Source organism: Castor canadensis, chromosome 9 (genome assembly GCF_047511655.1).
Source record: "Castor canadensis chromosome 9, mCasCan1.hap1v2, whole genome shotgun sequence".
Taxonomy (NCBI): Eukaryota; Metazoa; Chordata; class Mammalia; order Rodentia; family Castoridae; genus Castor; species Castor canadensis.
The window spans coordinates 39,485,818-39,501,547 of record NC_133394.1 but is presented as its reverse complement, the minus strand read 5'-3'; the positions used below and the strand labels follow the sequence as shown (position 1 = coordinate 39,501,547).

The following is a 15,730-nucleotide window of genomic DNA, read 5'->3' as shown; positions in this document are numbered from 1 at the left end:
AAATGTTTGGGGGTTCCTTTACATTAGTGATACTTATTATCTTTTTTGTTGGTTCATGGATCCTTTTGAGAATCTAATTAAAACTATAGTCCTTCTCTTCTGAAGAGTGCATGCATATTTAAAAAATCTAGATACAATTTCAGGAGGGTTCACATAATCTCTGTATCATAGGTCAAGAACACTACATGATTACCAAACATAAAATAGTTCACCAGCTATCAAAATTTAATACATTTATAATTTAATATATAATTAATATCCTTAATTTAATATAAAGCTGTTATATTTTAGTGAGTGTAGTTCTAGTATAAGAATGGACTAAAAATGAAGAATCTTAAGTACATACTTAGTACATGACAAAGATATCTCAACGAGAAAAGGTTGGATTTTTATGGCACTGTAAAAAGTAACTAATAACATTAAAAGAAATATTAGGTTTTTACCTCAAATCACCTATCAGAAGAAAATCTTGCTGATTAAAATAACTAGAATATCAAAAATATAGGTGAGTTTTTAAAAGACAGAGGGGAAAATATTTCTAAGCAGAAACCACAAGGAAAAGAGTGACATAGACAACCACAGGTATATTATAAAATTTATAGTAGCAAAACAAAAACCATATTTTTAAAAACTGTAATTGATAAAAGTTTTTAATCCATAAGCAAATCTTATGTAAAAGATGAAAGTATCAGATGAAAAAATAAACAAAAGACAGAAACACAATGCTGGTCTCAAAGTTTGGTAAATTTGCTTATCAAATAAATAAACTGATTACTGAGTAGGCAACTCAAAGATTATAAATGACCAATAAACATATGAAAAAGCATGGAATCATATAATTAAAAATAAAATTAAATCAAAATAACATTATTTGCTGATCAAAATGGCCAAGATTTTAAAAAATGAAACAATGCCTATACTGACTAATGATGTAGAGAAACATACTCATTTATTCCTAGTAATATAAAATCCTACCTTAGTAAAGGAATATTTAGCAATATAGATTAAGCACTTCAATATACAAGGTTAAATTTACAAATTTGAAACTTCACTTGCTGTTTCTGCAACCTTCTATAACAATAAACTCCTTTGAGTGTTTTTGAAAAGTATCTTTCCAAAGGTAACAGGAAATGCTCTGGCACACGCCCTCCTCTTTGATGGATTCAAAGAATGCCAGGCACTGAGTCACTGGCATTCGGGCTCTCTATCTCTAAACTGGAATATGGTCTTTCTGTTCCCTTTCTTCTTCCTCTCCCTTCCTTTCCTTCAACTACAATGCTGGTTATACATACTATTTTACAAAGCTATACATCCCACTCTGTTAAACTCGGGAGGGGTTGTGTAGCTTTGGTCAACAATGTGAAGGAAGTGATGCATACCACATCTGAGCTGAATCTTTTGTAGTAGGCTGTAGTATGTCATGTTTATTTCTCCATTGCCAGGAGACCAGATGTATTCCAGGTAGAGGCTGCTATATCAGGCTGACTCTTGGTGTGAAGATAACATGGAATAGTCAAAACAATTTGAGTGGCTATGTAGTATGAGTGAAAAGTGCATGACCCCACTCCTGCCTAAAGGATTACCGAAGAGCTTGAATTTGAGTGCGCTTTGCCAATCACTGACTGAGTTCAAATCCAGCTCTGCTTTTACTTTGTAACTAAAGTTACTTTCTGTGAGATTAAATTATTAATGGCAGCTAGCTTGTAGGGTCATTATCTGGATTAAATGACTTAAAAGACTAAACGAATTATTAGTTATAACAATATCAGAGTAGTGCCTAGCAAATATTAAGTGTTGTATTAGTGTTTGTTAAATAAGTGTGTATGTGTGTTTGTGTAAAACAAAGTCTAGGAAGGTATACAAAAAATATTAGCACAGTGCATTTAAATTTTCTTCTTTTTATTTAGGCATATCTTCTGGCTATTCTACAACAAATATATATTTCCAGAATAATTTAAAAATTCTATTCAAGACTCTACTTTGCGTTAACAGTCTAGTTTTTAAAAATTGTGATTAAAATGTAATGCTTTAATATGATTACTTCTCAGAAACGTAACTAATTTCATTATGAAAGTCAATAGAAAACAGCTTTCAGTACCTGCAAGTTCTAGTAATAGCAATTTTCTTGAATCATATAGTGAGCAAAATTTACAGACAAAATCTTTAGAATGAGACTATATGTTTAAATACCATTATTTCTGTATTTTGCAAGTATATAAATGATTTATAATGACTGAAATTTGTCTCCCTAAACAAGATAAAGTAGGTTAGTCATTAGTAATTGCACCCCATTTCTCTGAGTCAGTCTCAGGCAATGAAAGTTAAGCTCTAGTTTCTAGTCTTTTTATAACCTCTCTGATCTGTATTTTTGATGGACAAGGGTGGGGTGAGACTAGGTTACTTGCTGAGATTATTGTCATTGTAACAGTCTTCCTGTTGAACCCCTTTTATTTGCTCTGGCTGGGAAGGCACCTTGGTAAAGGTTTACACAGAAAAATCATGACACTCATATTTATTACTAGCTACAGCCATCACAGCTGGAGAATGCCATGAGAACAAGCAGTGGGATCCCTTGCTTATTTTTCTTCTCCATAACTATATAGGCTTTTCTTTCTGGATAGTGGTTGTGCCTTCATTCACCTGTTGAGGACTGAAAAGACTGCTCTGGATTGTGGATTCTATAGCAGGTTTCTCTTCTTTTTGTTTTTGTGGTACTGGGGCTTGAACTCAGGGCCTACACCTTGAGCCACTCCACCAGCCTTTTTTGTGTTAGGTATTTTCGAGATAGGGTCTCTCAAACTATTTGCCTGCGCTGGCTTCAAACTGCAATCCTCCTGATCTCTGCCTCCTGGTAGCTAGGATTACAGGAGTTTCAGGGAGGTTGGGACAAACTTCCTTCAGAGCAAAAGATGAATGAGTTGAAACTAGTGGGGGAGATTGTTCTGGGTAGTAAGAACAGCATGCATACAGCTCAGGATAAACAGTGTCAAAACCATCAAATAACAAATACAATAAATTTTCCACACTCAAAGTACACAATATAATATTGAGAAGAGTAATTAAAGGAGACCCAAATATATGGAAAGATATACTCATTATATTCATGTTTGCCAGATCCATATTATTAAGACATTCAGTTTCCACGAATTGATTTAAAGTGACAATACTAAAAATCCCAGCTTTTTTTGGTAAAAATTTAAAATAGGAATTAATAAGCTAATTCAAGATGTATATAGAAATACAATGGGTCTAAAATAGTCAAAACAATCTAGACAATGAAAAATGAAATTAGGAGACTCCTGATTTTCAGACTTACTATAAAGTTTTGACAGTCAAGACAAAGAGAATGATGGCAGAGACTAAAACATTTAGAATTAGACCCACACATGTATATCCATTTTCAACCAAGGTGCCAAGTCAATTCAATGGGGAAAGGATTTCTGAAAAATAGTGCTGAAATGACAGTATATTCCCCCAAACATCCCTACCTGTACATGTGAACAATGCTATAAGATCATAACCTAAATGTAAAAAACTAAAACCTAAAGTTTCTATGAGAAAACACCAGAGGAAACTTCATAATCTTAGGATAGTGTAGTGATTTGGATATGAAATGTCCCCCACAAGTCTCAAGTGTTTAAAAACTTGGTTGTCAAGTGATGGATGGGTTGTTAAGAAGTGAATGGATCATGAGAGCTCTGATCTAATCAATGAGTAATCTGCTGATATGTTAATAACTTGCTGGCATTATTGGGAGGTGGGGCCTAGCTGGAGGAAGGAGGTCTCTGCCTTGGAAGGGCATATCCTGTTCCCAGCACCTACCTGTGTCTTTTTCTGCTTCCTGGCCACAATAAGTTGCTTTGCTCCACCATGCCCTTCCACCAGGATGTACTACCTCACCACAGGACTAGAAACAATGGAACCAGAGACCATGGACTGAAAACTCTGAAACTATAAGCCAAACTAAGTCTTCCTTCTTTTAAGTTTTTTCTTTTTTTTGGTATATTTGTCACAATGATGGAAAATAACACAGGCAGGTGAAGCTTTATTAGAGAGGACACAGAAAATATTCATTATAAAAGCAAAAAGATAAATTAACCTTCATCACAATTGAAATATTCATTATAAAAATGAGTAGGCAAATCACAGAATAGGAAAAATATTATTAATACATATATCTGACATATCTGATGAGAATATTCTATCTTATTTTAGTGGTGGTTTAGTGCATATATATAGTTGTCAAAACTTTTCAAATGGAACACTTAAAACTCTGTTGTAAATTATCTCATGTATCTGTATGTAAATTATATCTCAATTTAAAAGAGAAATGTCCAGAGTAAAAGGATGTTGTACCTGTGGGTAAAAATAGCTAAAATACTCAGGGCTGGTGGTTAATTTTTTTCTTAAATTTTATCTCTGAAAAGAAAATTATAAAAACTATAAAACCCCTCTCCCCACTTCCATATTGCCCTGTAAGTTACTTCTGTATGCTAAACCACAATGATGACCAACTAAAGTCCTTCATGACATGAAAACATCGAGATCAATGAAATAAATCTTTAGTGGAATAGTTTAGGACGTGTAAAGATAAATAAGCAGCAGCATGCGAGAAGGATATGCTATCTATCTTTAAAACTGTTGGATGGTAGAAAAAGGAGAGTTTAGGCAGAGAGAACTATTCAAGTAAGCATCCATATTCTGCACTAGTCACACTCACAATTTATGCTCAGAGTTTTTATAAAAACACACAAATATATGACCATACAGTATGGTATGACATAAAGAACTTAACTAATTCTTTAATCTTTCTCTTCTAGATGATTTGTTTCTGTAGGCAAAGCATGGTATCTCTTGCAATTCACCTTTGTATATTCAGAAAAATCTAAGTCAGGGTTTTGAAAATAACAGATTCCCAATCATTATGTATATATGTGAATTAAGTTATCAATATATTTACTATTTAGTTAGAATTTATGTCCAAATCCCATGGTCCCATAATGCAAAATTATACTGCAATTATTTTATAATCTCTTTAAATAAAATATTTCAACCAACATTTTATAACTTATGGAAAACATATTTAACATATTTAAAAGTAGTATAGTAAAATAAATGATATGCAAGTGTAGCTAACCCCAGCTTAAAAATAACCATGGTATAATTATATTTCTAGGTTTTAAAAAAATTATAGAAAAGTACAATTGTTAAAAATATAAAAAAACTCAATCCCTCACAGAGTTTAGTTTCAATCTCCACATGTGAATATCTAAATGATTATAAAAGAAAGCCTGCAAGAACATTATTTTGAATTGAATATCACATTGGCAAGGCCAGAAAAGCCTGTGAACTGAGAGGCAAGTTGCTATTCCAGTGGTGGAATGTTCACTAGCAAGTATTATTCTTTTGGCAGCTGACACTTCAGAGGATTCTTCTCACTGTGAAAACCAGCAGTCCTTAATCACACACTCTAAGAGCATTTATGATGCTTTGCATGCAGCTTTTTTTCCAAGATTTTTCTGTTTCTTTCCTTACTGAGCACAAAAAGCTCAGGACAGCTAATGCTACTTTCTAGTTATACCAAGAACCTCTCGAATGCATTGGGCTTTCATCATGAAGCCAACAGCAAAACATCAAATGTGAATATCCCATTCTAAATGGGTACTCCCACGATCATGTTATTTTTAGGAGAGCAGCTCTCTGGCTCCATGGATATCACTTGAACAGAGTAGCCATGTTCTTCTGCAGCTCGTGCTCGGTCCAGATCCACCAGGCACATGCACTGTTTCCCTGAAATACAGTCACATGGTTTCATATAAGGCAGCTTTCCACTAGCAGTGCAATTTCAGTTTGTCTAAAGGAGTCTTTACAGTGACCAAATCTACAGTTCTATGGTAAACGCTGCTTACCCCCAAGTTCTATGTATTCTCTTTCAATTCAATTCTTCATCAATGTGAAGAGAAGATCAATATTTCACAGATCTATCTCTCCTAATAATTGAAAGAATGCTAACCTTTTCAAATGTACTTATGAATACATCTCAGATTAAAATTATAGATTCTATTTTCAACTTTAGTTAAAAATGTATTTATAGACTGTTCTCTGCATTCCTATAAACCACATTACCTGTAACAGTGAGAAAAAAAAAATTTGTCTTTGAGAACATCTACAGTAACAAGCTGACAAAGGCCATTCCTAAAGACCCTCTATGTTTCCCACCTGGAGTTTTTCAGGACTATGAAGAAATAAGAAATGGAAAATATTTGAGAGAATTCTCAATTATATGCAGCTATGTAGCATTGGGCAAACATTCTTAATTTTTAAAGCCCTCCATCTCCACAAACTAGAGGCATTCTATTTCCTTTGTAATCTTTGGGAAACAAAAGAGGAAACGTGACAGGCAAACAAAGCAGTTAATTCGTTTTCCTTTGGCAAATACAAACTTCAAAAATAGAGAAGGAAAATATGATTTAGACCTTAATATATTCAAGGCCCATCTTTACCAATTTCAATTGCAAATTCATAATGTAGACTTCTTCATTCTCTTGGAAAGGTAACTGACTATGCAGAAACTCATTCATTCTATGTTTCCTCAACAATTATAATAATCACTAAACATTATTTTTAAATACAGTCAATTATTTGGACATGCTAAACTAAAACAGCTTCAAAAGTGAAGACCAATAACTGAAATAGAAAAATTCTTCTGTGAAAGAATCCTTGGGTGTGTGTGTGTGTGTGTGTGTGTGTGTGTGTGTGTGTGTGTGTGTGTGTGTGTGTGTGTGTATATGTGTGTGTGTGTGTGTTTGGGGGGAGGGGAAGGATATAGTGCAAGGTGAGTGAAAGGTAAAATTGGCAGGAGATTTAATCTTCATGTTATACACTTTCAAAAAGAACCTATGCCATAAAGAATGAACTGTGTTAGAAATTGTGGTATAAAGAGATGCCTAGAATTTCATTTAGGCCAAATTGTCCCCTCTTTATCAACAGCTATATGGCTAACATTCTTTTTTTCACTTAAAATTCAGTCCTTCCTCGAAGACATCTGTAAATGTTTTCCCCTCTACTTTTCAATTTCAAATGAAACATTCTCTGTCAGAATGGGATGTTCTGTATTTCTGTAGTCCCCACCCTGGGTTTACACTGCAGCTCATTTATCCTTGGCTTTGGTCCCAGTCTAGTAAGGTTTTCCTTCTTTGTTATACAGAATATCATATTTTCACATGTTAAGTGCCTTTGCAACTGAAATTCAGTCATCAGCAGTCTACCTTCTGGGGCCTGGTGAACTTCCTAAAAATGTTCACAGAACACAGAAATGGGCAGTGCAAAGCAGAGAAGGAGATATTTGATGGAGTCTATGGCCTTCTGTATGAACCAGATCCCACTTGTCCACATTCCTCCAGTCAACAATCTTGCCAAATGCTCCATCTTTTCAACTCTAGTAACTTCCCTTCTAGTCACTGTTTTCTGGTTTGATGCTTAAAACTTACACATGGACACATCTATTCACCATACTAATTATGACTTCATTGACTTGTGTTCCCTAAAAAGCATGTGTTGAAAACTTAATCCCCAATGCATCTATTGTGCAGGGATGTGGGACTAATGAGACCATGAGCACAGAGTCAGTGGATGGATGGTGTTATCGTTGGAGTGGGTTTGTCATAGTTAGTGTGGGCTCTTTATAAAAGGACAAGTTTGTGCCTTCTCATGCAAGCATTCCTACATCTCTCTGTCTTTCGCCATGTATGGCTTCTACCATGTTATATTACAGCAAGAAGTCCCTCAGCAGATGCCAACCCCTTGATCTTAAGACTTCCCATCTGGTACTGTGAACCAAATCATAATAAATTATCCAGTCTGTGGTGTAGAAGAATAACACAGACTAAGGCATCAGTTTAGTTTAGTTTAGTTATAGCATGTGTACATTTCACTAACTCCAAGTGTTGAGGATGCAAAAAAGAGGTGGAACAGAGAAAGGGGGAAAATGCATTTCAAATAGAAGAGAGCAAGTTCCTTCCATATGTTTATGCCACAAAATGTGAGGGAGAGAAGGAAGTCTTGTTTCCTCAGTGTCAGGTCTCACGTTCCTCTCCAAGTGTGAGCAACTTCCATGCTGACTTTCATTTTAAAATTTAAACATAATTATTTCTCATAGAACATGATCTCTGAAAGCAAACTAATGACTTCATGTGGCGCTCTGTCAAGGAAATACTGATCTGTTTTCTAGTACGCCATGGAAGAAAATGTTGGAATTTTGGAGAGAAAGTGTGACAGTGTTCAATTGTGTCAGTGTGGGGCTTCTCTGAATAATTCTAAAACTCTGACTCTGTCCATCTGTCTAAATTCCTAATTTTAGAACCTTAACTCATAGTGCTGTGGCTTCGGGGTGCTCGAAAGCAGAACTGCAAACAAGCGCTGCACGTCTGGAATCTATAATTTGGCTCACCATGCAGCTCCATCGATCACCAGGTGAGCTTTAGTCTCATTATTAAAATGTAACACCAGTGCCCATCCCATAAGTACTCCTATAAGAGTGTGTTGGGATAACAGGTAAAGACATTTAAGCTGTGTGGTAAGAGTTTAAATGTGTAACAAGAATTGCTATTACTTTTCTAAATTTCTTTTTTCTAAAGGGAATTCTTTTATAAATCAGTTACTTAATAAACTTGAGAAGCTTCTGTGGTCTTCCTACTTAGGTAATAGGAAATATTGCAAATTTTGAATAAGATTGTGGTCTATAATGAATAACAGTATACGCAAATATATTTTCTTCTAAGAAAACATTTTTATCCTTTGTTTATACACTTTTAATGCACTGATTTTGGCATGTACAGCTGATTTTTTTCCTCTTTATTATTTTCTCTTGTGTCTTTTGAGAGATTCTTTAGTTTGCTTATAACAGTAAGAAAGAGATTTAACAGATTCTGTTCAGTGTACAATCATTGAAAATGTACTTAAAAGTATTAACATCAACAAAATTGTATAAAATGTTAATGTCGAAGGCAAGTAGAAGATGGTGGATTGTTACATCCCTATACCCCAGCAGCAACTAACTACCATGAAAAAGGAAGATCGGAGACTCTCAAAAGGGACCCATGGGGTCCCATAATCGACAAGAAACAAAGCTCTCTCCAGATCCACAAATAGAGAAGCAACTAGCCATGGGAAGAATGGGAAGAACAACTTGTAGTTCAACACTCTAGAATCCCCTGCTCCTGAAGTCCCCGTGCAGCTCCAGGCTCCATTACTTGGTTGGTACTTGCTTGGCGGTAAGTCCTGCTTCCTGGCACAAACAAGAACTTGGATGCTCTCCCCTACTACATGATCTGCTACCTTCACCCTGAAATGCCAGGGAAACTGGTGCCCATGTAGAAGCAGGGCCCAGGGCTCCCACTGCTCCATGGGAAACAGAAGGAGCAAGCCACCAGGCTTGGTTCTCCTGTGCTGGCAGCAGCTATTGTACTGTGTTCCCAAAGCCTGTGCCAATAAGCAGACCCTAGAGCTCCCACTACCCACAGGCTTTGCTCTCCTGTTGCTGCAGCAGCTCCTGTGGCACCTGGAAGCTGGCACCTTGCAAGCAGGCCCCAGAACTCCTGCTGCCCGAAGGCTTTGTTCCCCCATGCCTGCAGTAGCTTCCTCAGCTCCTGGTAGACTGTGTGGGAAAGCAGGCCCCAAGGCTCCCACTGCCCAAAGGCTTGGTACTCCTGTGCATGCAGCAGCTGCCATGGCTCCTGGAAGCCCACACCCCAACACAAGTAGACCCCTCAGCTCCACTGCCTTGTGGTCACCAGATGATTCAAGCCCACCAGATTTGCTGCACGTGGGCACCTCAACTTGCTACTCAGTGCCAGGAGCCCATTACCACACAAACAAGTGAACCGCAGGCTCCAAGCGTTGCTATTCTGCTGGTGCCAGGAAGCTTCCCTTCCCACAGAGCACAGAGGCCCAGTGCTAACGTCCAAGCCCTCCTATGGAGAGCTCCCGCTGCCCCGTCAAAGAACGGAAACCCAGCTCCTCCACTGAGTGGTAACCTGCCATTTTGTGGGAGCCAGAACCTGCTTCTCTAAGGCACAAAAAGACCCAGCGCTTCCCACTGTGCCTGGCCACTGGAGAGCCCCTGCTTCTCCATTAAAGGCCAAAAATGCTAGACTGCCCACTGAGGGGAGGAAACCTGTAACCTACTACTCTGCAGGTGGTACCAGAAGGCTGGCTTCCTCTGTGTGCACAGGAGCCCAGTGCTTCACGCTGTGCCTCCTTGCAGGAGAGTCCCATTTCTCCTGTCCAAGAGCTGGAACTCCAGCTCCTCTGCTTAGTGGGAATCCACTACTCTGCAAGTGCTAGGAGGCCTGCTTCCCACAATGCACAGAGACCCAGCACTCTCCATTGTGACTGCAGGGGAGTCCCCACACCCCCATCAAAGACAGGGAACTCCAGCCCCCCACTGGGAGAAGAAAAGAGGCAACCTGCACCACAACAAGAACCCAGCAAGGGATAACATTTCCAGCATACTCTCTCTGAGGAAAATTTCTGGAGCTCCAGGAGAAAAAAACTCAAAACTCCAACTACAGGGGCACAAGGGATTAAAACTCTAACCAAAAACAACTCCAGATGTGCAAATCTCAATGCAGAATGAAACAGCTAGACAACAGCTGTCCCTCAAAAATCAATGCCACCACTAAGGATGTAAGCACCTGCATAGAAGAAGAAATATCAAATAATGAATTCCAAGAAACAAGAATAAAAATGATTAATGACCTCAAAGAAGGACGGAATAAATAATTAAATGAGCACAAAGAGAATATAAACAAACAGATGAATGAAATTAAGAAGACTATCCAGGATATGAAAGAGGAAATCAATAAAGATATGGAAATCCTGAAAAATAATCAATCTGAAATAAACAACACAATATCCCAAATAAAAATCTCAATTGAAAGCCTGGTGAACAGAGTGGAGCAAGTTGAAAATAGAGTATCAGGAACATAAGACAAGAAGGAATTAGACCAAACAGTAAAAAAATCATGAAAAAATGCTAAGAAAATATGAATGGAACATGCAAGACATCTGGGACATCATGAAAAGACCTTACCTATGAATCATGGGTATAGAAGAAGGAGAGGAGATATAAATTAAGGGCAATGACAACCTATACAATAGAATAATAGCTGAAAACTTCCCGAACCTCAAGAAAAAGAGAGTCACCCAGGTTCAGGAAGCTTACAGAACACCAAACTGTCAGGACCAAAAAAGAAACACCCTCACACATAATCAAAACACTCATCACACAGAACAAAGAGAGAACTCTGAAAGTTGCAAAAGAAAAAAGACAAGTCACACATAAACCCATCAGAATAACAGCAGATTTCTCAACTCAAACTCTAAATGCAAGGTCATGGAAAGACATAATTCAGGCCTTGAAAGATAGCAATTGTCAACCTAGACTAGTCTACCTAGCAAAACTATCCTTCTTAATTGAAGGAGAAATGAAAACATTCCGCAACAAGGAAAAGTTAAAAGAATTTGCAACCACCAAGCCAGCACTACAGAGATACATAAAGGACTTTTACATATAGAAGAAGAAACTAAAGTGACAGGAAGAATCAAGAAAGAATAAACCCTTTTGAGCAAGCAGACCAGTAAATAAGGAACAGGTAAAACTAAGCAACAGGGGAAGAAGAATGACTGGAAACAACAGGCACCTCTTAATATTAACACTGAATATAAATGTCTTCAATGCCCTAATCAAAAGACATGGAATAGCAAATTGGGTTAAAAAACAAGACCCAAACATATGTTGCTTACAAAAGACTGAACTCACTGAAGAAAATGAACACTGGCTAGTCTAAGGGTGGAAAAAAGTTTTCCAAGAAAATAGATCCCATAAACAGGCAGGAGTAACTACACTAATATCTGACAGAGTCAGAAGAGACAATAAAGGTCACTTCATATTAATTAAAAGAACATTTCAAGAGGAAATATCAATCCTTAACATATATGCACCAAACACAGGGGTGCCCATCTACATTAAAAAACTCTAATAGCCCAACAAGCACAGATAGACCCTAACACAGTGATAGTGGGAGACCTGAATACCCCACTGTCACCAACAGATAAGTCATCCAGACAAAAGATCAACAAAGAAACTTCAGAGCTACTCCAAACATTAGACCAAATAGACATGGTTGATATCTATATAATATTTCACCCAAAAACCAGGCAGTGCACATTCTTTTCAACCAAAATTGAACAAAGAAGATATTAAACACCTAAATAGTATTATTACATGCAATGAAATTAAAACAGTAATAAAGAGTCTCCCTACAAAGAACAGCCCAGGATCTGAAGGATTCATGACCAAATTTTACCAGACCTTTAAAGAAGAACTAATAGCAATACTCCTAAAACTTTTCCAGGAAATAGAAAGGGAATGAACCCTACCAAAGTCATTCTATGAAGCCAGCATCACACTCATTCCAAAACCTAATAAAGATGTAACCCGAAAAGAGAATTATGGACCAGTATCTTCAATGAATATAGATGCAAAGATTATCAACAAAATACTGGCAAACAAGATTCAACAATACATGAAAATGATCATACACTATGACCAAGTTGGTTTCATTCCAGGGATACCAGGATGGTTCAACATATGTAAATCCATAAACATAATACAGCATATAAACAGAAGCAAGGACAAAAACCACATGATCCTCTCAATTTATGCAGAAAAAGCCTTTGACAAAATCCAACACCTTTTCATGATAAAAGCTCTGAGGAAAGTAGGAACAGAAGGAATGTTCCTCAACATAATTAAAGCCATGTATGACAAACCTACAGCCAACATCATACTAAATAGAGAACAATTGAAAACCTTTCTGTTGAAGTCAGGAATGAGACAGGGCTGCCCACTTTCTCCATTCCTATTCAATATAGTTTTGGAATTCCTAGCCAGAGCAATAAGATAAGGGCAAAAAATAAAAGGGATTCAAATAGGGAAGGAAGAAGTCAAACTATCCCTATTTACTGAAGGCATGATCCTATACCCAAGAGACCCCCAAAAATCTACCAAAAAACTATTAGAAATTATAAACTCTTTCAGCAAAGTAGCAGGATACAAAATTAACATACAGAAATCAGAAGCTTTTCTATATACAACAATGCACAGACTGAGAAAGAAATCAGGGAAACAATCCCATTTACAATAGCCTCAAAAACAGTAAAGTACCTTGGAATAAATTTAATGAAAAAAAAAAAGACCTTTTAAATGAAAACTATAAACCATTGAAGAAAACATCAGAAGATGCAAAGACCTTCTATGCTTGTGGATTGATAGAACCAAAATTGTGAAAATGCCATACTACCAAAAGCAATCTACACGTTCAATGTAATTTCTATCCAAATTTCAATGACATTCTGCACAGAAATAGAAAGAGCAATTGTGAAATACATATGGAAATATGGAAGACCTCAAATATCCAAAGCAATTCTGAGCAAAAAGTTCAATGCTGGAGGCATTGCAATACCTGACTTCAAACTATACTACAGAGCCATAACAATAAAAACAACATGGTATTGGCACAAAAACAAATAGTTAGACCAATGGATCAGAAAAGAAGATCCAGACACAAACCCACACATCTCTAGCTAGCTGATCTTCGACAAAACACATGATGGAGAAAAGACAGCCTCTTCAACAAATGCTGCTGGGAAAACTGGATATTTGCATGTAGAAAACTGAAACTAAATCCCTGTCTTTCATCCTGTACCAAAATCAACTCAAAGTGGATCAAAGACCTTAATATAAGGCCTGAAACTTTGAAGCAACTCTAGAAGTAGTTAGGAAATACACTGGAACAGATAGGTATAGGGAACGACTTCCTAAACAGAGCTCAAAAGGCTCAGCATCTAAGAGAAACAATGAACAAATGGGACTGCATAAAACTAAAGAGCTTCTGCACAGCAAAGAAACAGTAGCTAGACTCAAGAGATAGCACACAGAATAGGAGAAAATCTTTGCCAGCTACTTATCTGATAAGGGACTAATATCCTGAATCTACAGGGAACTCAAAAAACTCAGACCCCAAAGAATCAACACCCCAGTGAAGAAATGGGGACATGAATTAAATAGGGAATTCTCAAAGGAAGACGAAGAAATGGCCAGTAAATACATGAAGAAATGCTCCACTTCCCTGATTATAAAAGAGATGCAAGCCAAAACTACACTAAGATTTCATCTCACTCCATAATCAAGGGTATAACATGAACAAATGTTTGTGAGGATGTGGCAAAACAGGAACCTTTATACACTGCTGGTGGGAATGCAAGTTAGTACAACTGCTATGGAAAGCAGTATGGAGATTCCTCAAAAAACTAGAGATAGAACTGCCATATGATCCAATGATATTTGGGTTTCTTTCTACCTAAAGAAACATAAGACAGGATACAGTAGAGACACCTGTACACCAATGTTTTTCACAGCACTATTCACAACAGCCAAGCTTTGGAAACAACCCAGGTGCCCTACAACTGATGAATGGATCAAGAAATTGTGGTCTATATACACAATGGAGTATTACTCAGCCATAAGGAATAATGACAAGTGTTTGGAAGGTAAATGGATGCAATTGGAGGACATCATGTTAAGTGAAGTAAGCCAGGATCAGAAACACAAAAGCCACATTTTTTCTCTCATATGTAGAAGATAGATCTAAAGATAAACATATACACAAAAACAAGCATGAACATACACAAACTCATATGTGGGGGATGGGAGGTAAATGGGTAAGTGAGAGTAATGGAAGGGGTTGAATGGACCAAAGTAAAGAACACCCACAGTGGGCATACATTGAGACACCCCTATGAACATCAACTTAAATATTAATAATGAAAACTGGGATTGTAAGATAGGTACAGTGTGTGTGTTGGAGGGTATGGTGGGGATAAAGGAAGGAGACTAAGGTGATGATATATGTTAGATAGACTTCATATACCTATATGAACTAGAACTAAGAAAGCTCTTATAATTGCTTTGAGTGTGATGCGGAAGGGATTGAGGGGGAGAGATGATGGGGGCAATATAAATAATGTACAGTATAAGTCTAATCAGAATTGTCACTATGAATCCCCCACTGTATAATGAATATATCCTAATAAAAATTTATTAAAAAGAAAATGTTAATGTTACAGAACCCTTTTCAATATAGATTGTTTCCAGGGAAGAACAAATTTTAGTTTCTTGTTAATAAATGGACCAGTTTTTTGCATACAGACCCAATCCACTCATACCTACGAATACTGTGCAGAATCTACTTAAGAGCTGCTCTGTGAAATCACCTACCTATGAGCCTTCGTTGGGGTGAAAGCTGGACAGCTGTCTGATCAGCAAATCTGCACAGAATCATGTGTTCCTAAAAGAAAAAGCAATGAAGTGTGAGTTCATTTGAAATTCCAGCTTCTGAGTTGTAAAAACAAACAAACAATTTCATTTTTTATGGAGTTCAACAGTCCTTAATTGAATAAAAGTATTGTACAAAGAAGTACTTTTAAAACAAACAATCTTTGAGCAAATGGTACTCAATAACTTCCTCCCTTCAAGTATACCACTCTTTAGATGTAGTTCTTAACAGATTCACAGAGCTGGAGACATGGCTTAAGTGGTAGAATGCTTGCCTAGCAAGTGAGAAGTCCTGAGTTCAAACCCCAATATTGCAAAAAAAGAGAGAGAAAA

The 15,730-nt window shown here is 37.0% G+C and overlaps 1 protein-coding gene across 2 annotated transcripts in view; it reads right to left on the bottom strand.

Moving 5' to 3' along the window:
• Positions 1 to 1,882: 1,882 nt before the first annotated feature.
• The window catches only part of Gstcd (glutathione S-transferase C-terminal domain containing), a 164,329-nt gene continuing 150,481 nt past the window's right edge, over positions 1,883 to 15,730 (bottom strand). For both annotated transcript variants that reach the window (XM_074041481.1, XM_074041482.1), the window contains 2 exons: positions 15,341 to 15,410; positions 1,883 to 5,790 (listed from right to left, as the gene is read on the bottom strand). In XM_074041481.1, coding sequence (XP_073897582.1) covers positions 5,654 to 5,790; positions 15,341 to 15,410 — 207 coding nt within the window. In that variant the 3' untranslated portion in view covers positions 1,883 to 5,653. The remainder of the gene's footprint in view (positions 5,791 to 15,340; positions 15,411 to 15,730) is intronic.